This window comes from Atractosteus spatula, chromosome 6 (genome assembly GCF_055471065.1).
Source record: "Atractosteus spatula isolate fAtrSpa1 chromosome 6, fAtrSpa1.hap1, whole genome shotgun sequence".
Lineage (NCBI taxonomy): Eukaryota > Metazoa > Chordata > Actinopteri > Semionotiformes > Lepisosteidae > Atractosteus > Atractosteus spatula.
Window position 1 is genome coordinate 7,034,713 of NC_142711.1, and position 27,171 is coordinate 7,061,883.

At 38.5% G+C, this 27,171-nt stretch overlaps 1 protein-coding gene across 1 annotated transcript; it reads right to left on the bottom strand.

The window, feature by feature from the left end:
- Positions 1 to 204: 204 nt before the first annotated feature.
- On the bottom strand, positions 205 to 19,933 carry LOC148831740 (cysteine-rich secretory protein LCCL domain-containing 1-like). The gene is made up of 14 exons (XM_088919061.1): positions 19,676 to 19,933; positions 13,033 to 13,151; positions 12,367 to 12,499; positions 11,506 to 11,621; positions 9,881 to 9,981; positions 9,386 to 9,553; positions 8,807 to 8,867; positions 8,536 to 8,602; positions 7,919 to 8,049; positions 7,397 to 7,440; positions 7,238 to 7,310; positions 6,958 to 7,033; positions 4,823 to 4,956; positions 205 to 268 (listed from the first exon to the last, which is right to left on the bottom strand). Exons 1-14 carry the CDS (start codon positions 19,931 to 19,933, stop codon positions 205 to 207), a joined length of 1,545 nt encoding a protein of 514 aa, XP_088775187.1.
- Between the last annotated feature and the right edge of the window lie 7,238 nt (positions 19,934 to 27,171).

Here is a 27,171-nt window from a genome sequence, read left to right on the forward strand (position 1 = left end):
GTACTGACATCTCCAACCTGTCCTTGGCCCAGGCCACTGTACCTAGCTGCTTCAGGACAATCATATCAGTACCAATACAATCTGCACCCACATGCCTGAACGACTACTGCCCTATTGCACTCACCACCATCATAATAAAATGTTTTGAAATATACCACACATTAAGGCCAGCATCACAAAAACACTTGATCCTCACCAGCTTGCCTATCGCACAAACTGCTCCACGGAGGATGCAATCTCTACAGCTTTACACACCGCACTAAACCACCTGGATAAAAAAGACACCTATGCAAGAATGCTGTTCATTGACTTTAGCTCAGCATTTAACACCATCATACCCACAAAACTTGTTACCAAGCTCAGGGCTCGGGGCTCAGGGTCTAGATACCACCCTCTGTAGCTGGATCCTGGACTTCCTCACCAGCAGACCCCAGACTGTCAGGATTGGCAACCTTACCTCCAACACGCTCACCCTTAATACTGGTGCCCTTCAAGGCTGTGTGCTCAGCCCACTGCTTTACTCCCTGTTAACCCACGACTGTACTGCCAAGTTCAGCACAAACACTATTATCAAGTATGCTGACGATACAGGCCCACAGTCATGGATCTGATCACTGACAATGATGTGACTGCCCACAGGAAGGATATAAAACACAAGCAGATTGGTGCAGAATTAACAACCTATGTCTCAACATTAGCAAAACTAAAGAACTGATCGTTGACTTCAGGAGACAAGGAAAAGTCCACTCCCCCATCTACATCAAAGGGACTGTGGTGGAGATGGTGAAGAACTTCAAATTCCTACAGTAGGTGTTCACATCACTGAGGACCTCACATGGGCACTCAACACCTGCAGTCTCATCAAGAAGGCACAACTGTGGCTGTACTTTCTGAGAAGGCTGAAGAAAATATGCCTGCATCCACAGATCCTCAGCAACTTCTACAGAACGGTGGAGAGCATACTGACCAGCTGCATCACAGTCTGGTACGGCAACTGCACCGCATCTGACCACAAGGCCCTGCAGCGGGTGGTCAAAACTGCCCAACACATCATCGACAATGCCTTACCATCCATCCACGAAATCTACAACACCAGGTGTCTGAAAAAAGCCACCAAAATTATGACTGACCCCACTCACCCCAGTCAAAACTTGTTCATCCCCCTACCATCTGGTAGAAGATTCTGGACAATCCAGTTGCACACAAGACTCCAAAATAGCTTCTTCCCTGGAGCTGTCAAGCTGGTGACCCCCCCCCCCCCACACACACTCCCACCCACCAAACCATGATCTCTCCTCCCTTCTTCCTGTACCCACAACGTCTGTTCTCATACACCACTAAATACACCATTCCTACGACAATTGAATGTAAGCCGAACTTGAACATAAAACTGTACTTGATTTGAGTTGCACAATTTGATAACGCTGTATTATTTTGCACTGTTTGTATACTTTGCATAGTTTTTAACAGATATGGGTACTGTCATACTGGTATATACCCGTTGTTTACATGGTTATTATATTTACTGTCTATTGTCATGTCTGCTGTTCTGTATACTGTATACTGCACCTGAGAGACTGAGAAACACTTTTCATTATACTATGCACCTGTAAGTATAACGACAAAGCCTAATTGAATTAATAAATTACTGAACATTACTGAATATGGGGTAATAAAGTTAAAAACTCAATCCCATCCTTGTTTCTGTATACCACATTGAGGTGGATATAAAATGTATACATGATGCCTGAATATTGGATAAACTGCTCAATTTTCAATGAACATCTTCAGGGACATCTGATGAAAGGACACTGGAAAATACTTTTATCCTGCAAAAAAAAGGCTTAACCCATTGTAAAGACACAAGTTTCGTTTGTAATTCCCTTCCTGCCTTTCAAAGACAATTGGATAAAGTTCTTCTTCCTCATGGAGCCCATACTATAATGTACAGTACATTGATGTTGCTATGGTTACCTCGTGACATTGCACATTTTAGGTGCAATGTTCCAGAACCTGGCAGGAAGAAGTGCTAAATTGAGGAAGTACACAAGGAATAAAAATCAAATCTCAAGTTTGACATGTATGGTGGGCAATGAGTGTAGAAAACTGGTTGCCAATAGAACCAGGAAATGGGTTGGTTTATTTGTTCCAACTAAAAAAGACCCAGTAGTGTCAGTGCTAGAGTTAGCTTTGCTTTCAGGTTAGACCAGTGCTGGTCTCTGGAAGTACATAAGTAAATTCTTTCATGGACACCTGGACTGACTACAAACATTAATAGGGTGAACCAAGATGAAATGGCAATTCACAATGACTGTTCAGCTTAAGCAACATTAGGGCTAGGGCTGCTGTTGTACTATACAGCTCAATAAGCACGTTCACCCTCTCTTATGAGAAAAGAAAAAGATGTGAAGAAAAACAAACATTTGAATAGTACTTTTAGTGAAAACAGAACACATCGCAAAGCTTATCTGGGCATGTGAGGTAGTACATATCACTAACATACAGGCAACCACAAGAGGAAAGATTTTTAAAAGTACATACAGTATGGGGTTAATGAAACAGCACCTTTAAACAGCAAAGTGCTGTTATATAAATAAACTTTTAAACCACTTTCCATTTTTCAACCACAATATAACTTTCATACAAACAGTATTTCATCAATACAGTATGCTTTTACACATTGTAAAATCTAAGCGTATCGAACTTCTCACCACTTGGTATCTCTTAGAGAGGTTAAAGCAAATATTGTACCTTTAAAAATATTTTTATAGCATTATACATCCTGGCCTGCAGGAGTATTAGCCAGGCTTTTACAGTTTCAGAGTCTAATAGCAGTGAATAAATTTATTTTATACAAAATAAGAATTAGCAGCATCCTTTGACTGAATAGTACTTATAACCATGTAAAACTAAGAGCTTAATGTTACTTTTTTTAAACAAATCACAAACAACTCCAGTCTTTAAACCACATTTCAATAGCACTATGTACGTCATATTTGTGATGTGCTAAAAAAAGAATTGGTGGATATGAAACTGTAAGTGCTTTTAGTCCAAAAGAACATTTCTGTAACAGACCCAGTTGTGTTTTTAGATGGGAGATGCTAGCTAGCAAAACAAATTCCAATCACTACAAACACATTTGATACACATTTTGACATATTTACAGCACAGAATGGTAAATACATAAAATATACATGGTCACAAAGAATGATAATGTTGCCAATTAAGGAGAGGCAAGAGTGAACAATGTCATCATCGCTATTTGTTTTTGTGATCTAAATCTGTGAAAGAGTAAGCCTTTTGATTGCACTGGAAAGAGTTACTGGCTTCAGTGCTACGCACCATCAGAAATGTTGCGGGAAGCTTTGTGATCATCGCCTGCTCAATGCCAAGTGCTCCGTTCCTTGGGACTGTCCATGTGAGCCATTCAAATAACAGCAAAAATTCTGAATGCCTTGCCTCCGGGGGGGTTTTGAAGGCTGCAAGGAGAATAACAGAACTGAAGATGAGTTTGGGTTTAGCTTTACGACAACATGCACTGTAAACACAAAAGAAGAGTTGAACTACAAAGTGCATCATAAATCTTAAAGGGAAAAACTAAAAGATATCATTCCTCCAGTTTAATTAGTATGGCATCAACATTATGTAGAAGAGGACAAAGCCACTGTGCCTTTGTTCTACTTATGGATAATGATGAATTGAACCCATTGACATCTCCAGGACTTAAGTACTCATGTACACCACAGGTGAGCCCTTCTCTTTTCAGTGACAGACTAACAATATCTTTAAAGATGGGGCAAAAAAAGGCAAGAATTACTGCCATATCCAATTTTTACAGTCTTTTATTTGCAATAGCCTGATCGCATTGGACAAAATCAGAGTCTGGAGGGTTTCACTTCCTGTAAGAATGAGCCAGCGACGCTCACAGAACTCAAGTGAACCTGTCCCAGTGCTACGTGGGGATTCTGGTGCCAGAAGACTGAAGGGATCTGGGAAAGCCTCAGAAGAGCGGGCAAACTGCTACACAACAAATGCTTTTGCGCTCTCCGACTGCAAAAATTAAGATAGAAATAATTACCTACTGTACATAAGAAATAATTATATTTTTTTCGTGAAAGCTTAACCACATTTTAGACTGGATAAAGAATCTCCAATTTTTTCCTGATGTGTGATCTCTGAATTATGTGTGATGCCACAGAACTCATCTTCACTCAAAGCATGGGAGTAAGCTTGTTTTTGTTCTATAAAGTGTCAAAGGTCAAGCTGATTCAGAAAAAAGGGCCATCATCATAGGACATCTACTCTGCTGAAAACAGTTCTCTGATGCCATTGTTAGAATACTCACTGATATTTAAAGGCTGGAAAATAAATCGCTGAAATTTTATCACTTTTGAATTTTACCAACTTCATTCCACATACACAGAAGAACAAAAATGTTTTGTTTTTTTTCAGCCTGTATCAATCATTAGAGCTTTATGAAGTGCAGATTGAGTTATTTACTGTTCTCAGTTCTTACAAGAAAATTGTTGCAGGTCTTCCAGTTGAAAGTGCAACGTTCTCTCCAGAAATGCCTATGAAACAACTCTTGTATGGTGCTGTTTTTCTAATCAGCTTTTTTGGGGTTATGATTTTATAAGCTTACAGGAGGCAGGCAGCTCTGTCACCACTGCTCCTTCACTGTCTCCACTAGCAATCAAAAAACTAAACCTTATTTACTGCTTTAGACGGCAGAACAGCCCTGATGAGGAGACCTAATAATCATGTTATGGCATGTGAATGGTGCGTGTGAATGTTCTTAGTCTGAATCGGCCTATTTCAGTACCTTTCTGAGAATATCCCATTCTGATATGAGGCAATGTACTGTATTCTTTTGTCCACAGGCATCACATCAATATAGCCTCCTAAATGGTTCCGAATCACACCAGCATGGACTGCTGTTCTGCATATACTGGATTTCTGTTAAAAGTACAGCAAGAAAGTTAATACAGTAAAATCACCACATTTAGCATCAGACAATAAGAGATCATAAGTGACAAACTGACAATAAGGAGCTGACACTGTACTTAATGTCTGCTCTTTAAAACACACTGAAACAAAGTGTTTGTGTTTATCTTAATATACAGTAGATGTATTAGTTATTTAAATCTTTTTCAGGTCAGTACTTTGAATTCTGAAATAACATGTACACTAATATAAACTGAACAACACATTACTATCAAACACATATACTGTATGCCGTGCCTTGCAAAAGAATTGATACCCTCTTCACTTTTTGTTGCTTTAAAGCTTGCAGTCATGGCACTTTGAGGCATAAATTAATACCTGTTATACAGTATAACTTGTTCCACACATTCAAAGCAAAAAGAACACAAAGATGTAAATTGATATGAAGCAAAAATGGAAAACTCATGAATGTACAGTATAATGTATAACCTTTGCTGTGGCAACCCTATGTTAACTTAGGTGCACATAATTACATTAAAGAGCCACATAATTAGTTGAGTGTAATTTCTGTGTGCAATAATAATGGTGGTTATCAGAACAAAAACACCTGTTTCTGTGAGGTTTCTTGGCAAGATAGTGAATTTCAAGCAAAGTACATTAAGGAGCTTTCAAAACAAGTCAGGAGTATAGTCATTGAAAAGCGCAGATTAGGTGAATGGTACATCTCTGTGAGCCCCCTCTACTTAATTACAAAGAAAAGGAAGGTGCCTCGTACCACCCAGTCACTGCCTAGATCATATCAGGCCATCTCTCCAAACTAAGCAGTCAAGAAAGGTGGAATCTGGTGAGTGATACCAGTGTGAGGCCAACAACAGCTTTGAAAGAGCTACAAAATTCAATGGTTGAGATGAGAAAAAAAATGGATCAAACATATCCTGGTCACAAAGGATGTTCACAAAGAGGGTGTGTTTTTTCAGTTCCATACTGTACATTTCAAATCCCAGATGTGGTTTGTAACAAAGCACTAAAGTGATAGGTCAAACGTGGCAAAACATTTGATCCGACAAAACAAAGTTTGAACTTCCTGGTCTACATGCAAAATGTTACCTCTGTCATAAATCCAACACAGCAGATGAAGGCTGTAGCAGCATTATGTTATGGGGAATGTTTCTCATCAGGGGGATTGTGAAGCTGTCGTGTTTGAGGGGAAAATGGATGAAACAACGAACAGGCAAATCTTAGAAGAAACCATGTTTCAGTATGGTTAAAAACTGGGATGGAACTTCACCCTACAACAGGACAATGAGCCCAAGCACAAGGCAAAAACTATACTGGAGTGACTTAAAGAGAGTGAATGTCCTTGAGCAATGCAGTCAAAGTCCTGACTTGAATCCTATTAAGAAACTGTGACAAGACTTGACAATTGCTGCCTGTTAACTATCCCAACAAACTAGATGTAGCTTAAAAAGATTTGTAAAGAAAAAAAGGCCAGAACCGCACAATCCCAATGTGTAAGGCTAGTAAAGACAGATTCGGAAACTGTAATCACTGCCAAAGTATTGATTATGGGAGGTGAATAATGCTTCTCAATAAATGTACAGGTACTATATTATGAATTTGAAACTGTTACAGTCACACTTTTTGCCATTTTTAATGTGCATAACACTTCAGCTGAAGTCATTCTTATTGTATTCGAGTACGACAGTGGCCCTGGGTTAAATCGAACATGCTGACGATTTAATGCTGACATCAATTAACAAACCACTCAGTGCATCATTCTCATCCTGCATTTGCCATAGAGAAGACGTAGGTCTTCTTATACTGACCTCAGTGGAGGTCCGCACCACATCATGCTCTTGGGACACGAGACTGGCAGGTTGGTCAAAGTTGTGTTCCCATCCACATTGACACTGTTGCAGTGCACTATTGTCAAAGCTACCGGAAAACTTAGCCACTGGTACACCCTGGCTGCCAAGTGTGTAAATAAATACCAATGTTCTTCAAAACACTTACATCAGAATAAATACGGGTTCCGATGACACGGGCAAAATGTGGGTTCTCCTGCATACAGTTACGAGGACAGTATATCCTTAAACAAAAAAGAAAAAAATGTTTTGATTTGATTTAAAATCTGAGCTCATTGGATTCCCTTGCTTTGGCACATATATACTGTAATGAGCCAAAGTAGGAAATTATAAGAATTGAGATATTTACATTACCTACGACATATTTATGTATATTTGGAAAAAAACCTAGAATGTATTCACTTCAGTTAAACACAGTAATTGTTTACCTGGGACAGTGCCTGACTGGTTTTTCGAATGGGCATAGTTGTGCGACTGTTGTCTCACAGGTTGCTGCTTTCACTGCAATAAAACAAACATCGGTTACAATTCATTGCCTACCCATCCCCGCAATAAGAAGTGAATTAAAATTGATAAATAAAACTAACCTGTTACTTTTGACACTGTAAAGGAATTGGCCGACTGATATTTTCTGTAGATACAAACACGTTTGTCAGTACCTCAGCAGCATATTATAATCACATTGCAACCTATCTGGATAACTTTCTGCCAGTGACACTGAAGGATTCATAAACTAAGACCAAAGCTTAAACACACTAGCTGAAGACACAGTCCAGAATGCAAAGAAACAAAGTTAAATACTGTATGCATGCTCTGACTCTTTTTACCCAAAAACTGTCTCATGACACTATCGTGAGCTTTTCTTCAGTGAAGCTCAGAAACGTTGAATACAAACTGAAGAAATGAAAAGTGCAGAGAATACTAGTCAATTTTTAAATTTTATTTAAGACTACTCATACATGTTCCCTTCTGTTTATTTCTAGCTGCCTTCATATCAAACAAATCTATCTTAGTTCCAGATGAACCAGCCTAAATGCAGATTCAAATTGAACATACAGTACAGTATATAATTCTCAAACATTCTACCATTTCCTAAGAACTGCTCTTACCCTATTGACTGCACCCCATGCTTATTGGATTTAATGAAGTATTCCTTTCTTCCTAGTCGTGTAACATCCAGCCAGCCACCTTCATTGTCTATAACTCCATAATGCATAGCAGCTCTGCAAATACTGGATTGCTGAAAGAGAGAGGAGAAGTACAGAAAATGAAGTATTTCTTCATCATAAAGGTCTGGATTTCTATTTGGAGAGTAGTCCACTGTTTTTACAGAATAGTACACAATCGTATGTTGGACATGGAAAAGAACGTTTTCAGGAATAAACCATACCATACCATGATGGGCACACATTAGCAAACTGCCTCTTTTTATTTTTCTTCTCAAATGTGTTTTTTTTCTGTCGTCGATGCTACTCTTATTCAAAGCTACTTCTATGATACCCTTTTATACCCTTTTTGATATATTGATATATTTTCTGGCCATTTTACTGATGCAATGATGTAATTGAAGTGTAATAACTTACTCAAGGTTCAAGTCATACCCCATCCAGGATAGTTCCAGTTAGCAGTTCATAGCACTAACCACTAATCTACACGGCCTCCCTTGATATGTTTTGTGTGTTGTGTGTACTGGCATTAGGAATACTAATATTTTAGATTTGCTTACCATTTCAAAATAGACACTTCCAATGACTTTTGCTTTACTGTTTAAGCACCCAGCAGGGCATTCATATCTGAGAAAAAGAAATGAAAGGATCACCCATTACAAATAAAATCTTTTCAAATTCGTCAAGTCCTTGTAATCTTTAAAAAAATCTACATTACATAAGATCTTTTTATATTGAAGTGAGGAGGGGAGGATGAAGTGCTGGAAATTCTATTACATTTTTAAAAGAGAAAAAAAATTGATTTTACTGAAGCAGTCAAACTGTACTCACCTATTGCAGGTTGTTCCTTTGCATTTGTCACGCAGTCTTGTTTCACATGTGACTATTTGAGCTAAGAAAAACAAAATGTAAACGCTATGATCATAGCTAGCTAAACGACTCTACAAATGTTCATACTGTACCAATGACAAAATGCTCTGCTGTTACAAGCTTAAGAATTCCATCTCCAACAGGACAGATTTTGAGCCACTGCCCCTTTTCAGGAGAGGAAGCAATTTCAAACCCACAGGTTTTAAGCTAACCAAAAGTAAACACTACCAGAGTAGATTATTTAAAAGAAAAAAAAAGAACACAAATCTTGCAGGCCACACAAAAGCTGCCTTGAAGATAAAGAAAAGTGAAAACTACCTCACAGATTAAGTTGTACATAACTTTCTTCCTTTACCTTTGGAAAAGCAATGAAGACTTCCAGATTATTTTTGTTCTCCACATTTAAAAAGCTGTTTTTTTTCAGAATTTACTAGAAACTGTTAAAACATTTTGTACATATATAGTTGTTATATACTGTAACTACAAACACAAAATTAGAATCTTGGTATTTTATCAGTCACAAAAATGAAAACATCTTACACATCTGCTGAGTATTGACAACTTCGTTTCTGTCTAGATCCGCGTTGGGTGTAGTGGAGGTGGGTGAGTTTTGTCTTGGCTTGGGTCTCTGAGTTCGTGATATTTCTGGCTCGATGTAGTTTGTTTCTTCAGGTTCTTGGGGTGGGTAGTGTCCGTCTGATCCATCATCTGTAATTTCGTTTCAGACTTTAAAAGACTCTCAACTTGAGAAGAATTTCACTGAACAAGCGCTATATGTGAAATATACAACATGCTTTTTTTGGTGTCCTTAAAACCATAAGCCCCTTCAGTGAGTTTTACCACACATATGGACTTCACCAATTTAAATGTACAATGTATAAACAAAAAGCTAATTTTGTTGCCAAAATTTTCCATATTCAAAATGAAAAAAATCACATTTTAGATTTCAGCAAGCCAAAGTCTTATTTAAAGTAGTGCAATGATAAATAATATGTTTAATGCAAAATTAATGGTTCCAGCTTTTTGGATACGCACCTTTATAGCACAGGTTTTCTTTACAGCCTCCACCATAGCTGGGTGGACATGCGGAGCAGGATCGACCATGTTTGTACGGAGCATGACCCCACCAGTTTCCCCTGGAAAGAATGGAAATTGGAAAGCTCTGAAATAATGCAAATTTACAGAAGCTTCGGAATTAGCTTGTATTGTGCAAACACAACATGAGATAACATGCACTAAAACCAGATACAGTAGTGAAATAAAGTCATGTAAACATAACAGGTTTACTGTTATTGACCTCCATGGGTATTGACCTCCTGGCAATGCTTCATTATGAACTATTAGGAATAACTGGGCAGTTGAAATGCTGCTTGTACAAATATTTATAAAGAATAATGCATAATGTTATATTGTACTGAACTGTGTTTATAAAGGACTTATTACAGTGGTAGTTAAGGAGCCCCATTCAACTCTAGATCAACCGAAATTTCACAAAGGGAAAGTAGGGATAATTTTTACAGGAAAAAATAATGTATATAATGTTATTCTACCAAAATTGTTTCTACTTAAACTCTTGTATCAGACAATTATTTTTCTACCACCACCTGCTTTGCAGTTGTCAGGGATGAATTAAAATTCTTAATGCTTCTGACTAAAATATTCTCTGCAAGTCCCACACTGTCTTCAGACAGCATTAGGTGAAGTTACTTTTAAAAAGTCATATGTTACAGTTAGATGTTACTTTTGGATTACATTGTTTAATTCATAAGTTTAGAAAATTCCTTTTTAGAGGTAATGTATTCCTTTATTCCCATTACTCACATCACTGTAACTAATGACTTTTTTACATTATTTTCACACAGCCATTTGTTACTTATCAAAAGTCATCCCTTTCACAGATAACTTTTCAAAAGTAACTTTTCCCGACAGTGTACAGTATGCAGGAGAGGTGGATTCAGAGGAAGAGAGAAGCAAGACAAGAGCCCACTAAGTTACAGTGCTTTGTGTTGGATGGCACATTAAGGATCCCTAAGCCAGTTCAATTCCACTGATCCCAAGCAGCAGATGACCAGAAGTGCACTGTCACCCGGGAAATTATTGTCATAGACAGCTAATGACTTGAGCTGCCAAAGCCTTCGGTTTCAGAAGTCAAATTATATTTAATGTGATGAGACAAGGCATATAAAGGGGTAGTGTACTTAATATCAGTGTACGGCATTAATTCTCTGGGTTGCAGAAGTGATAACATCTCCTCCCTCTTGCGAGGAATGAAACAGGGTGGCAGCTGCATGGGTGAAGATGGGGTAGAGGGAGGAGTATGAGAAAAGATGTACACAAAGGGTACTCATCAGATGAGATACATATACAGTACATAAGAGAGCTTGAGTGCAAGGTGACCACTTAACTTCCTTCTGAACTTCTGTTTAAAAAAAACATTTTTATTAATGCAATGAGATGAGGAATATAAAAGGAAAGTTTCTTCTGTTTTATGAACTCCATATAGCAACCTGACTCCTTTTACTGGGTGAAGCACTTAGGAGAGTTGCAAACACTCCAATTTATTATTGTTAAATGCAATTCTTGTAAGAGAAGGAAAAGAGCAGAAAAAAATAGATTAAAACGCATTGTAAGTTTCAAGGTTTTTTGTTTCTCCCACTTACTTTGGAGAGTAATTGCAAACAAGGTAAACCGCTTTAGGCCAGATCTGTCCCCAGATGTTCATATTGTGGCACAAGTTGATAGCACAGCCAATCCGGTTACTGGTTGCCCAAACTACCTAACAAAAAAAAGGGGTTTGCGAATTATCTTTTTTGTCTACTTCTGTTGCATGATTTTGCTTCACCATGAGAAAAGAAAAAACAAGAAGTATACCACAACAGTAAATACAGCTTACTGTACCTAACACTAAAAGCACTATCAACAGAACATATACAAAAGTTTAAATTATGTTTCATTAGATTAATTAGAAAAGACAACACTTTTTGGAAGCATTATAATTGCTGTAGTGCTTTAACAAGGTGGGTGTTTCATATCATCTGCAGATAAAGTGCTTTGAGACCCTTTGGAAGGTGAAACCCAAAATAAAAGCTAGGAATTATTGTTAACAACAGCATGACAAAGCAGCAGCAACATCTTTGTCTAGGTATGTAAAAAAACGGGATATCCATCCATTTTCAGAAACTGTAGTGTCCTTAGATCACTGAGATGAGCCAGAGTCTAACCCATCAAAGCGCATATATCTGGATGGCTCACCAGTCCATCTCAGGGCAGATGGTGGAGGAGGAGGCAATTTAAAGAGACGCCAATTATCCTGAACGGCACGTCTTTGGATGGAAACCAGACCACCTGGAAAAACTCATGGTGACACGGAGGACATGCAAACTCCACACAGAAGGTGCCCTGGGCCAGAACGAAATGCAGGGCCCAAGAGCCAGCCAACCACCATGCAGCCCATAAATGGAGCATGTAAGCACATATAAGGTTTTGTGGGGAGTGGTTCTACATATTATAATGCTATTTACCTGTGTGTAGTGAGTGCAGACAGGCCCAGAGCACCTGAAGGGACAATAGGGGTTGCATTCCTGGGGGTAAGGATAGGTGTAGTCTCTCACTTCATCGTACCAGGCCTGAACATGAAATGAAGGGGGCCGGTATCTAGGATGAATGGGAAAAAAACGCACCTATGGGTTTTATAAGAAAATTACAAAACACAACGTAGTGTTTACTTTCAAAAGGCACAACATTTAACATATTTTGTATTAGGCTATTCTGTCCATTTTCACTATGGAATTCCTACTTCCTCTCTCTCTCCCTCACACCTGAAAAAAGCCCCAACCCAACAAAAACATGTCTTCAGCATAGAATGCAACTCAACTTGCTCTTTTAAACCACATTCCACAACGGAGTATTAGTTACAACATAAAATATAGCAACTTTATTCCATTTTAGTATTATTTAACAGCAGCGTTACTCTGCATTTAAATCAGTTTTCTGCAGCATGCTATATTAAAAATAAAAGCTTTTTTGAGTGCATAGCACTGAACTGTTGTGAAATACCTCTTAATCTTAAACCCCCTTCATTCCTGTTGACAGGAACTATTTTGAAAATGAATGAAGCCTTGACCATTGATTTCAATGATCCATTTAGAAAGATAATGCATACTATCCTGAAGTATCCTTGCACCAACCTGCCCCAGTGAGCTCCAAGGTTTTGTCCAATAGAGGGGAGAAGGCTAGCTGGGCCATGTTCCCACAAACACGTTTCTGCCCACGCCTCTGCAGATCTCTCCAGTTCTGTATCCCATACCTTTAACATAATCACAATCTTTAGCTTTCTTTATAGTGCATGAGGGGTCGCACTTCCCACTCACAGCACTTGGGTTCTGGGTTTGAGTCCAGCCTGGAGCACCTGATGTGGGGAGTTTCTCTCTTTCTCTCCACGCCCATATGACATGTGGCGGGGTGTCTTTAATGGGACTGCACTGCAGTGGACTGACATCCCTCGTCTACTTCCTGTAAAGTAGATGATCCAGAGATCCCCACCAGGAATAAGCAACTTCCTGATATTGGAGATGCATGCACTCTTTTTTAATCTATTACTGAAAAACTCCATAAGCAATCACTACATTCTGAATCTTTGGGAATCTAAAATAGGGCCCGGGTATCATTTACTTTAAACACAAAAACAATGTTCTGAAAAGTTCTGAAAGTTCCAAATTCAGTTATTGGCACACTACTTTTTTTGTGTGAACTTTAGGTCTTGTCCTTGCCTTTGTGTTTTATGCAGGTCTAACTGTAATCATTCAGTTGCAGGCCCAGAAGTGCTTCAGAGGATGACAAGCTACAGTAGATAAAGCTTTCAGACCACAGAAGTTTCTTTCTTGGGGGTAGAAAAATAAATAGTAAAAGATAAACTGTATTTTTTGGAACTCCTAAATTAGTAGAAGGAAAAAAGAACTTCATTCCAACTGATTTCTGGATATTTAATGAAGAAAGAAATGTCACTGCACTTATTTTGCGTGAATCCCATTAAAAACTAAAATGCAAAGCAGTGATGTGTAAAGTCACTTCCTCTTCCAAATAAAGATTAAGGAGAGAGGGTCAAAGGAAGTTTAAAACATTTTTTAATCCACTAGGATTATTCATGCATCACTTACATTAAGAGCAAATGAAACAGAAACACAAGAATACTTGTTGAAGATCTCCCTTGCAGTTTTAAAACACTTCTCATTTAAAAAAAATAATACCAGTGAGCTATTCCCCCAGTGAATTTCAGCTTATTTCCCCGGTTATTTAAAAAATATAAAGAAGCAGAAGTCTGCCTTGCTGAAATTTTTTCCATATGTTTCTGGAGAGCAGATCATTCTCCAGTCTCCTCTGTACGCCTGGGTTTGTTTCAGATAGGAAGCTGAATCAGATTTCCAGTGCATTCAACCACAGGTTTATTGGAATGTATTACTTCATGTCATTGACCTAAATTTTATTACCTCAATAAATTTTACTACTCTAATTATTTTGAGCTCTGTTACTTAAGTACACATTTTCACTTCACTTTGGCTGTAGAATGTGAAATGCATAGACTGGGATTCCCATACTGTAGCTGGGAAACAATACTGTGGTAAACTGACCAGCTATATATAGCATGTGCAGCTACAGGTCGGACATTTCACACATTCTGCACCGATGGTCCCAAAGCACAAAGCGTAAATCCCAAGATAACTGTAAAAATACCAGGCCCCGTGTTACCTGGAGGAACTGACAATTTCTATGACCATTGTTTTTAAACAAGTTCTTAAATCTGCTTGTTAGTCATACTAGTCAAGGTGTGTGCTTGTTAAAAAATCAGCAACATAACTATTGCTAAAAGCAGCATTGTCAAGCCAATCCAAACTCCATAGCCACTCAGTCAAGAATGGCAGACATTCCTGATGTGCTACAGGAAAAAGAAGAAAGAAAATACCAAAAGAAAATGCTGAAACAAGATCTCTTTGAGCCGTTTCAATCCAATTTCAAACCAGTGCTTTAAGGGAGCTTATCTCCAACTCATTACATCACTGGGTAATGCCTTAGATTAAATTGGATAATTAAGAGTTTAATAAATGTTTGATTAGCAATCAGTATACTACCAACTGAGGTGCAACATTCATTATTTTATTTCAAACATAACTAATAGGCCTAGCAATATCAAATATCATTATACACATTGGTCTCTTTGGGACATGTGTATTATCACTGTTGTTCTAGAGCAGTTTCCAGTCATATGAAAGATAATGATGGCACTAATTAGCATTCAGCTTGTGAAAACTTAATTATGATTAGCATTCATTATTTTTTCTTTGTATGTGGTAGGCTATGGTTTCCAATTAAACACAGTCATAAAACATCTATTGTCCCACATTTTCATGCAGCCTTTCATAAATTAAAATACACTGACCCATATAAAGTACAGAGTTCATGGAAAATGTTCATCTCTATCTTCCAAGGTGAAACTGGGAGAAGACTAGATGAATTCTTCAAAATCTCTTAGTATATATCTGTCATTATTGTCATTACACATAAAGTACTGTGTAATGTCCTATTTACAAACAGTGAATAAAGTCTATTCCTACCTGCAGTATGAAAAATGTATTCTCTGCGCTGAGGTCTAATTTCCGTCAGCCCATGAGAGTTTTAGACTGCATCAAAATGTCTCCATTTATTTCCACGTGCCCTAGAATGGCCTGAAACATTTTGCATTCCAAAAGCGGCGGGATTATTTTCAAAAATCGCATTTTAAAAGCCCTGAAAGTTGTTTTCAAAAGCATTCTGTGGCATCACACATTCTGATATACTGTACTTGCCTTTCCAATGCGTCTTGACAGTTATCCAGCTTATATTACATATAATTATATGTAATAAAAAATATACATTATATTACAGATGTGTGCTCCTGTTATGGTAAAAGTGTGCACATGTGCTTTACATTATGCACATTTCTTTTCAGTGCATGCTTTCAACTATCAAGATCATTGGCTGATCAGAACTGGACTTTACATAAAAGGACATCGCTGACATATTTCTGATCAAGAAGTCTGGCTTGCATTCCCATAGATCTGTGACATTTTTATGCTCATGACATATTACAATCCACCTTTCTACAAAAACAACCTTTGAAACATAAGTCTTGAAAAAACTGCTATTCATGTGCACATTTTGCACTGTGGATACCACGCATTCCGAAGTGCTTTCGGAAGTTAAAACTGTGTTTACCCAGCAATAATAAATCGGGGTTACTTTAACCCATATAAAATTTATCACGCTTGGAACTTCAATGCTTACTATAAGTAATGGAAGGACTGGGGACAAGAATGCGTGTGCCTTTCTTTACACATCCTTTACACAGCCTTTACACATCATTTGCACAGAGCTGTTTATTTAGTTTAACACATAGTTTGCGGTTGTTTTTGTCATCTGGCTGTGTTCCCAAGGGAAGCAAAAGGATACACTTCCTCCAAGTATTAAGTTTCCCTGTTGGGAGCAAATTACCAGAAAGAGGTTGCCGAGGTGTGAAGATGGAGGTTTTCTGAGTCAAGTCATTTTATCCATATTGTGGTCGTGTTGTGGTCTTAGTTTTGCCTGCTGTATAATTGAAGTAAAAGGGTCTTCTGCTCATCGGTGTGTATTAAAGTTCTGATACATTCAGCTGCAAGTTGTGAAAAAGTAATTGAGATTATATGTACATTTTACGTCAAGAGAGATAAACTGAGAGAAAATCTTGCAGAGTGAATATGAACATATAAATCATCAAAGTCTAAAAACATCAAAAGCTTATGAAGCCCATGTCTGAGAGATGATTCCCCTAATGCTTGTGTTTGTGGGTTCTTTGATAACTCATTCATCTTAGTAAAAAGAAGATATGCAGATGTCACAATTTAAACAACTACGCTTTTTAATATTAGCACACGAACAAGGTTTTGAATTATTCAAATACAGCAAGCTCCTTAAAACAAATTGAGATCTTTTATGTCCGTTTTTCTTTGGTTAATTATTGTATAACCATGGAATTTATGTCATCTGCAATGTGCATGTGGCCTTTCAATGCCCATATTATCACTCTAACACACAACAGCCAACTCTTCCTGAAATGTAGTTTTATTGTCTGTCTGAATTGCAAGCAAATTTAGTGCTTTGCTAAAGGATTATCAAGGATTGTCACTCGGAGACATTGTACAAGCAATATCTGATTCTAAAAAGACCTTATTCACCCCTTCCCCCCCAAAAAAAAATGGGTGCCCCTTTAATATGAATAAAAGTTCTACATTGAACTATTTATTTTCTTTCTTGGAGTGTGGGGGAAGGGGTTGGGGTTCAGAAAATATTTGGCTTCTGTCAACGTCTGCCAAATAATACTGAGAAGTAAGTTGGCAAAGGAGCCTACTGGTGTAGATTTTGCATGCTCTCAGTTTAATAAGGCATTTTCCCTACAGTCTTCACAAACAACTAACCCAAGACTAATAAGCATAATAAGACTACATCCAGCCACTATGTTTCCTGACTAAGTCCATAGTGGCACAGTGGAATCATGTAAAGACCTGGATACAGAGCTTCTAGTGATTCATGCTGATACCTCTGGCACCCCTATATTACCATTAGTACTAGATTTCAGTAGTAGGGTCCCCTGCTCAGATATGGGTGTTTTAACAACACCACAAAACCAATTCGTCCCCAAGATACACATAAAACAGCACATAGTATACTCTCATCATCTCAGGTAGGGAGCTGCGTCAGCATCTGTAGGCTTTAAAGGAACAAGTAAAGGTTTATTCCATGCTGAAAAAAAAGAAAGGAAAAGACAGATAGATACAGTGTTTTGGCTGTGGAGACTTCTCGCCCAAAGAAGGCTCCACAGCCGAAACGTTGTTTGCTTTCTTTTTAGCATGGAATAAATGTTTACCTATTTTTTTACATACTCTCAGCACGGTAACTATGTCTCCTCTCATGAGCTACAGAATTGCAGTGGTAATATACAGTACATAGTCACTCTATCCGAAAATATACAGCACCCCCTAAAAGTAATCTGAATGTTCAGGAATGCCTTAGGAATTCACTGTGTGTGTGCCATAATTAACTATTATTAGTTAATTAACATAATTAACATAATTAACTATTGGCTCATTTTAATTTTATGTAAATTAAAATGTGCTAAGTGAGTGTCCACTTTGTTCTTCAGTTATCTGCCTTCTACTGTAGATCCCAACATGCTCCATCTTTCTTGTTACTTCCTAATTCTCTTCCAGGCCTCACAAAAAACAGCTTTCCTCTGGGGTACCCCTCCAGCTGAAAAAGCCAACACGCTGTAATATGAACTGCTTATAGTAGACTTCTGCTGCCTCAGCAGTTTTCTTTTGAAGCATGTCTAAACTGGAGCTGGCGGCATGAGAGACATTTCCGTTCTGTGCTGCGTGAAATTCTTAAATAACTCAATTATATAATTATATGGCTCAGCGATAATTTTACATTTCAAAGACAAAATGTTTATTTGCCAAGACAATGTATAGGAATGTGTAACATTCCAAATCGCTATTGTTTTATTTAAGGCTAATAAAAAGAACTGGGTATTGTATAAACATTGTAAATGTAATTCAATATACCATATGGGATATAGAGACCTTGAGCACTATGAACAATGTTTGTTTAAAATGTGACTGTAATTGAAACGATACAATGTGTCGCTTGCATTTTGAGGCAAGATGAAGGTGCTTAAATCCAGGACACTGACAAAAGTGGTTTACTGGAATCAAAACAATGGGATAACCAATGCTTGTTTATTATTTTTTTGTGCACCCCTCTAAAAAAGAGAAACAGGAAAGTCATTAATAAAGACATAGCCAATCACCTTGTTTGCAAGGCATAACAGAGTTCTAAACTAATTTTCATTCTCAACTAATTTTACCCACTTCCCCTATCCTTCACATCTCTGTTCTAGAGCCCCCCTCCCTTCCTTCACCCACTCCATCACCACCCTTGCAGCAGCTCCCTGGCTCATTCCTACTGAAACAAGGGGGCAGAATCCATCAGTGTAATTGTTTCTGTCACTTAAGCCAGGAAAACAACTAAATCTAATTGAGTCTCTACTTTATATATATATTCTTATGTACTTGGGCCAAATTACTCTAAAAATGTCATTGTTAGCAGTATTTTCCCCTTAATTGACCAGTGATTTATTGCTATGTGGGAGCAGTTCTACAAAAATGCCTTTGATTAGTGCGACATTTCGGACAAGGCAACAGCACAGTGAAATACTGTTCTAGTTTTCATGTCATCAAAAATCAGGCAACTCTGATTTCCAGATAGTTGTTGGTGCTAGAGCTGAAGAGTAAGATAAATTATTTTTTTCATGGGACTTACTGCTTCCCGTCGGAAATGCACAAGTGTTACATTTAAGCATGAATCCTATCATGAAATCCAGGTTCTGGACTGTGGACCAGAAAGCTGAAGGTTCAAATCCCAGCTAGAAAGCTATCTGCAAATACAGTATGTCCCATGTATCATGCCAAAAAATGTGACTTTCTCAGCTGATAACTTGCAGCTTTATAGGCAAGAATAGTATTACTGAGTATCCAAAACCCTTCCACATTAATTAGAGTTAAGCACTGGTCTGTGAGTGAAAATAAAGATACCTCATTAAAGAAAGTGTTTATGGTAAAAAAAAATACAATCAAAAGCTTATTTTTTATGTGAATGGGGAAGACAAATGTGAGAGTGAAGGAATAATTCCCATCAAGATTTTACAGTGAACAAAACAACCAAAGCAATACACACAACACTGACATGTTCAAACGGGTACCTTACCATGTACTCCATATTTGAAGCAGGTGGATAAACTTGACCCCTGAGTTTATTATGAAGATCGAGGATAATCTGCATATCACTCTCGGTGATCGCACGCTTGCCTCTTTGCTTGGACACCCACCACTCTCCATCCTCATCCATGTACTTTTCCAACATAGCCTCCAAGTGAGTCGAATTTGGGATCACCATTGCGACAGCTGCCTGGGATATAAATAGTAGAGCAATCCCTCTCAGCCATTCCCGGGATAAACACTTCATGCTGAATGACCTCAGAAGTCACTGGGATCAACTCCAAGACAAAGTATTCCCCCCCCCCCTCAAGTCTGTTGGTAAAAAAAAAGAAAAAGAGTGGTGGGTTAAATCACCAACCTGAATTAAATTTGCTAAATAACTAGAGTCAATATTGGAGTTGGGAGGTAAAGTAAATCACTGTGGTTTCTAAGGAGACAGAGTGAGACGCCAGTGGATATAACCAAGGCACTGCTACATAGTAAGACACTGTACAGTACAGATAAGCTGCAATCCATTTGATCACCCAGAATAAAATAAAATGTGCTTAATTTATGTCATTTGCCTTATTCAAATGTTGATTTGAAGTGAAAGTTAGGCAATCCACTGTCCTCAGACAACATTTTGTTTTTATTTGGCAGCTACAGTAATGAACTCCCCGAAATGCATCTTTTTCAGACTTTGAGTACAGATGCATATTTTGTATGACAGATTCGCACATTGCATTTTGAATGGGCAAGCATTTGTTGCTGGGGCTTCGGTGCCTAACCGAGTTTTCTTCCATTTGGTTTAAAGTTACTGCTCCATTCTAGTTAAAACGCATTTGTAAGAAAAATTGAATGGGAGGATAAGAAGGGGGTGTGGCGTTTAATCAACAAGCATTATACTGTATCACTGTTCTCTGCTCACTTCATAGCTACAAGTTTTACACATTTTTTTCAGCAGTAATTTTGGCTGAAATAACGTTTTTTTAACTAGATGTTTCATTTGAAGCAAACACAAATACTGTATGATCAATATATGCAGGGGATTAACGACGGTTGATGATCATGCTTCCTTACAATAAAATTAATATACAGGTTAACACCGCATCGATGTACGATTCCAGTACCTGTCCATGACTACTATTTAACTACATTAAAAAAATCTTGCTCCTATCGTGACAAGCCTGTTTTTTTCACAAATGTTTACTGTCTTATGAAAATCCTTTTTCGTCCACGTAAAAACGCACATACTGCTTTTCATCGAAAAATGAAAGAGATTTTGCTCTGAGATGTACAGTAAGTAACCACAGCTTCAGAAGCAGTTTCTACGGGGAATACTGTACACCTGTCACATCGTGTTTGTACCGTCAGAAGGTGAAAACGTTTGCGTTTTCGTACACAATGAAAGTTTTTTATTATCATTTGCACTTAAAACGCTTTACGTGCATGCGCCATAATCCCCTATGTTTTATTAACGTCAAACTTTCGGCAGGTAAATCCCTCATTACCTGAAGTCCTTCCTGTTCAGATACAGTTACTCAGAAATAAAATTGCACAGCTTCCAAAATGCTGACACAAGCACCGACTTTCTTCCTGTATTCTGAATTAAAATAATATTTACCAGTTCTGGGCAATATTTTGTGCATAAATTAATATGTCAGTACTGATTTAAGGTTTTCCCTCCAAGATCAACACACTTCTTTTCATAGTACTCATTCACATTTTAATAAATACAGAACTTACCTCTCTGACTTCTGTCTGCAATCGATTGCAATCGGCGAAGAATCTTTTTTTCAACGGCTCAAAGATGTTCTGGTTGAAGAATTGTTAAGTGTGGAAGTATACTGAAGTTGTTGGAACTTGATATAGTCGTTACTTTGCGTTTCTTTTCCCTCTTTTGAGCAGATCTGCTGAGCGTTCAAACTCGCAGGTTTCAGGTGATTAAGCACGTTTATCAGTTTTGAGGAATTCTTCGGGATTCTCTTTCGGAAACCGCAGAATCAGCGGAACCTAACTGCATCGTCCACTTTTATCCTAAATTTGGATTTTGTTATGTGTGACGTTACTAAACCACTTCTCTCGATTGGCTTGTTGAGTTTATTCATCAGGTCGGGTTTCAGTGTTGAGAGCAGTGAGGAGTTGTAGTACCTGGAAATCCAACCCAGCAAGATTGTAGAAAACGGCAAGAAACAGGAACATCGTTCGCGTTTTTGTTTTGAGTGTTTTAATACAGACTCACGCTTATTATACATACTTTATGGTATATGCAAATGTAAGGTTATTTTCACATTTAAAGATATTTATTTTTGGTATCATAATTACTACTAAACGTATTGTGATAGAGAACCCAAATCTTGATTTTGTCACATTAGGCCCTGGACAATAGTAAAAGACTTCAGTGGAAAATCCTTTGATTTAATTTCAGTTTTTAAAACAAGTGAAAAGGTGCCAAATAATCCCAGTTAAACCTGCTGTATCATTATATTGGAGTTTGCAGTGTTTAAACAACAAATTTATAATGCAATAGAAATGATTCACAATTATGGAAAACGCAAAGAAGCTTAAAATGTCAAATGTAAAGATGAGCAATGCAAATTTCAAACACTCCAGACCATTCAAACACATACTGTAAAGGGAAGGATGTGCCAGGGAATCTAATGCCAGAGCAAGACCTACATTTAAAATGAATTGGAAGGACAAATTAAAGTCAAGCATGGGGTTGTCCACTGAGGTATGAGCTTAAACAGCTCTTCTATCACTGTGAAAATGAAAATCGGCTTCCTTGGGCCTTGATTAAAGCACTACTGCCATGAAAGGACCTCAATTTAAATTTTAACAACTTGAGAAATTATGAATATTAGACAACAGAATCAAGTATTATAAACAAAAGATAAACATGAATCATTCCTAAAAAGGCATTTTTAAAATTAAAATATGGCTGTAAGAGACCTATCTTGAAAAGGCACATGAGAATTGTCCCAAATCTTAAGTCATATCAAATATTTAAGGCTACTAGATATTCTTAGATCCATGTAAGATGAAAAAGTTTACAAAAAAAGTTTAATCCACAATAAATAATGTCCTCATATCAACATGGTTCAGGCACTACTATCCTCATCTTCACGGTACAGTAGGTGCTAGTTAAATCTTGTTTATGTTCGTACATTTTCAGTCACAGTCTCAGTCCATTATACTGTATACGTTAGAGGTTATGTCTAAATATAATCTTTGCTCTTTAGATCAGGGACTGGTTTTCATTCTAGCCCAGCTTAATTACTTAATTAAAGCCTTAATTGAACTACAGTAACAAGTTGCTTGACTGGAACGTTTGCCAGTTTTTAATGAAAAGTTTCTGAACCAGTGTCCATACTGTACATCTGCCCAAATCTCTCTAAAAAAATGCTGTTGTAGTCAATTAACCATATATGGATCTCTTAGATTGTCCAACACACAGTCATATGATCTGACATGATCAAGAGCTGAAAACAATCAAATAGTTAAAATTAATCCTGTTATCAAGTCAATTAAGAGTATAATTGAGAGTTTGGAACCAAAACCAAGAGAAAAGTGAGGCTCCAAGACCAGGACTGGGAATCCTACTTTAGAGCCAATACTTGTTCCAGGGAATTAGATGACTTTCTCCACTGACTTTGAACCCAACACTCACTTGAAGTTCTTTGTTGTCTTTTCAAACACCTCACATTCAGATGTGGCTGTAAAATTTGAATACAAAGTTGTACCACAGGTGGCAAGCAAATGTGATAAATAACAAGAAGCAAACTATATAAATGCTGAGGTTACACTAACAAAAAATGGTTCCTGAAGAAGGCTCCACAGCCGAATTTTAATAATATTTTTTAAGTAGTTCAGGTGGGTAGCTGCGTCAGCATGCGTAGGCTGTAAAGGAACAAGTACAGGTTTATTCCATCCTGAAAAGAGAAGAAAGAAAACACATCGTTTCGGCTGTGGAGCCTTCTTCGGGTGTGAGAAAGATAGGGCAGACAGCAAAGATTAAAGAGCACAGGAGAACAAAAGCTGGGAGATTGGAGGGGGTGGGAGCAGGGGAGAGGCAGAGAGGCCACTCAGGTGGTGTGAAGCAGAGAGAGGTGAAGAGAGGGGTGAAGTCGAAACCTGCATGTGAATAGAGAAGATTTCACGGAAACAAGTCGGTCATTGAGAGAAGGGGGAAGGTGTGAACCAAGTTTCAGGATAATTTTTGTTTCTGTTGTCTTTCTGCTATGGGAGTTTAGAAACCCTTCTTTGAGAATGCAGACAGAGAGATCAGTGTGATCATGGCCGTCTGAGGTGAAATGAGAAACTATGGGCTTGGAGAAATCTTTCATCTTCACAGCCCTAACATGTTCTCTGAAGCGGTCTCCTAGTCTCCTTCTGGTTTCCCCAATATAGATAGCTGGGTATTTCCTGCAAGAGATACAGTACATGAGGTTGCTGGAGCTACATTAGGCTGCCTGGGTGATCCAGAATTGTCCTGAGGGACCTTGAATGAGAGTGGTGTTAGATATGTACTTGCAGGCGACACAGCGAGCTCTGTTGTTGGGGATAGTGCCTGGTGTGGATGGTTGTTGAGGATGGTCAAGGGAGCTGTGAACAAGAAGGTTACGTAGATAAGGTGGTCGACGATATGAGATGATGGGGCGGTCAGAAAAGAGGGCCTTAGTGGAGGGATCATCCTGTAGGATGGAAAAGTTGTCATTAATGGTCCTGGGGATAGAAAAAGGGTTAGGGTGGAAGGGAAGCACCAAAGGAATGTGCTTGTTAGGCCAGGGGTTCCTGCTCGAGTTGATGGTCCAAGGGCTGTTTTTGGCTCGGATGAGGGCCCTGTCAATAACATGGGTGGGTTATCCTCTGTTGATGGAAAAGGAGTGCATTTTGAGTGCTTGGTTCTGGAAACCCATGTCATCACTGCAGAATCGTCGTCGCCGAAGGAACTGTGAAAAAGGGAGAGAGTTTTTAGTGTTTTTGGGGTGAAAGTACTATGGCAATACTACGGCGAACCAAACTATAAATCAGCTAAAGATATCTCTAAATGATTTAAAGATACCTCTAAAAAGACTTCATATAGATATATTTAATTTGAAATCTCTAAATGTTTAAAGATATCTTCAAATACATTCAGAGATATCTCTAAATGAGAATTTGACTTGCTATACAAACACAGCTTACAAGAGCTCAGAGATGAGTTAGTAAAGGAAGTTAAATGTTCATTAATTTTATTCATAGTTTGCTCAGCAAAATATATTTGAATATTAATTTCCAAAAACTCAGACAAAAGACTCAGTACCGCCTAAGAAATCGAAAATGGAACCTTAAAAATATCCGTACACCAGCATTACAAAATTATTAGTAGTTAACTCTCCTAGATTTTGTCATTTTTAAGCTGGCGGGGGGAGCCTTAGTGGGATCTACCACATTTAAAAACCAATAAAGTGAGAGTTACTGTCTGTTCTCTAGGGCACTGGCTGTAGGCCTTGACCACAGGCAAGCTGCTTGGCTCCATGTTACAGCTGAAACAGCAGCAGCTGCTGTTGGCAGATCCCCACTGGAATGTAACCACAATACACTGATTCATACAATCTGCTACTTCTGCTCTGCTTCATATAACTTATTTATACACTGCACAAATAATAAGGATAAACCTTGAAATAAGCATAAAATAACCAACCTAAATAGGTCAAATGTTTCACAAGGTAAGCATATGTTTTTGCATTTCGAGTGGACAGTGAATTAGAAAGAGGTCTGAATTTTTAAATGAATCAGTTAATGAATCAGTTTATTCAAATCTATACACCTTCTGCATGCATATTATTTATTTCTAACACAAATACTTTGTATTCTGTGAAGACACTCCTAGCATGCAGACGCTCCATTCCAGACAAAGCTCAAGCCAGTAGCATTGAAAAAGCCGGGGTCACCCAGTGACAAGCCATCAGTGCACCCATGTATGATGACAATATTACTACCAGCTCAACTCCTGATCTGGTCAGATCCCAGTAGGTGTGCAAGGTTAGGCCTGGTCAGTACTGGGACAGAAGACAAGGAAAACTGGGTTGCTGCTGCAAGTGATGCTGGTGATCCAGAAGGTGGCGCTCTTTCCTTGGGTCTACATCTCCAAACCACTTCCCCATTTTGGTGCCATCCTTTGGATAAGACTATGGATTTTAAGCCTGAGCATCACATCTAAATTCCTCTGTGGGATTGTTCAATGTGACCTTCCTTAAATTCTGCCTTAATTGAATTGGTGCAGTTATGAACTTATCTACCAAACAGCAGTGAAGTTACATTGCTGGATCATATTGTCCGCTGCCCTTTAGCTAGGTGGATTCTGGGGTGAGTGAAGCGCTTTGGGAAACTTTGGAATGGAAAGCATTTCATTAATGTCATGAAGAATTTCGTATTATTATCAGAAAGCCACTTTGTACTGCTGCAGCAAGCCAGAGAGAGCAAGACAAGGCTGAGAACGCATGACTGATCTCACACTGGCCAGAATGCCAGTCCATTGCAGGAGACTCCCCTCCCCCCTCCCCCAAAAACTGTGCAACGCTTGGTTTGAAAATAAAAGCTTAGGGGGATTGCAAAGGAGAGGAAGCCACCCAGCCTGTTTTGCTACTTGCTATCCAGGACCAAAATATCACACAGCTACTTTTTAAAAGATCCCAGAAATGTGTCAGTAAAACATACATTCGTGAAGGGAAGATGAATCTCTGTATAAGCCAGGAAACATGAAACTAATAGGAATGGCTTTTAATTTCAGATTTTATTACAATATTTCATATTAAATGACTTTGCAGGGGTGCCACAGTGCTGCAGTGGTTAGCGTTGCTGCCTTGCAGTGCTGGGGCCCTGTGTTCAATTCCAAACCGCTGGTGCTGTCTGTGTGGAGTTTGTATGTTCTCCCCATGTTCATGTGGGTTTCCTCGGGGTGCTCTGGTTTCCTCCCAAAGACATACTGGCAGGTTAATTGGGTAAGTGGAGGACACAATATTTTAACTGTGCATGCAAACAGAAAAGTGATTCTCCCAATTTATCGCCTGCTGGTCGCACTGGCTAAAAACCTGCCCAAATGAGTGCACAGAATCCAAGCCAGAGTCAGGGCAGATCACTATAACGAATGGGACAGGCCAAAAAAAAAATCCAAATTCAAATGGTGTGGTTGAACACAAGACAGGTCTTTACCATTGCCCTTCTCTAGCACACTATCACGAACACCTGCAGCCCAGGAAAGCAAGCTAAAGTGAGACAAGTTAACAATTGGTTAAAAGCCAAGTCCAGCAAAGGGAGGGTGTAGATTTATGAGGGCAAGTGGCTGGGTTTCACCTGAACTGGAGGGACATTGATGCATTTGGTAGGCGTTAGGAGGAAGGCAGTGGAGGGGTATTTGAAATGTGGAGCTGGGGGGAGGGGCAGAGTTCAGGGCAGGCCAAATTTTGTGGAAATGGAGTGTGTCCAGGAAAACAGCGATATTAACATTAGGAATATGGCTAA

Coding starts and splice junctions, on each gene's coding strand:
- LOC148831740 (XM_088919061.1), bottom strand. CDS start 19,933: ATGAAGTGTTTATCCCGGGAATGGCTGAGAGGGATTGCTCTACTATTT. Junction 9,982..11,505: donor GTTTGCAATTACTCTCCAAA/GTAAGTGGGAGA, acceptor CATTCTTTCCAG/GGGAAACTGGTGGGGTCATG. Junction 7,034..7,237: donor CCAGTCAGGCACTGTCCCAG/GTAAACAATTAC, acceptor TTTTTGTTTAAG/GATATACTGTCCTCGTAACT.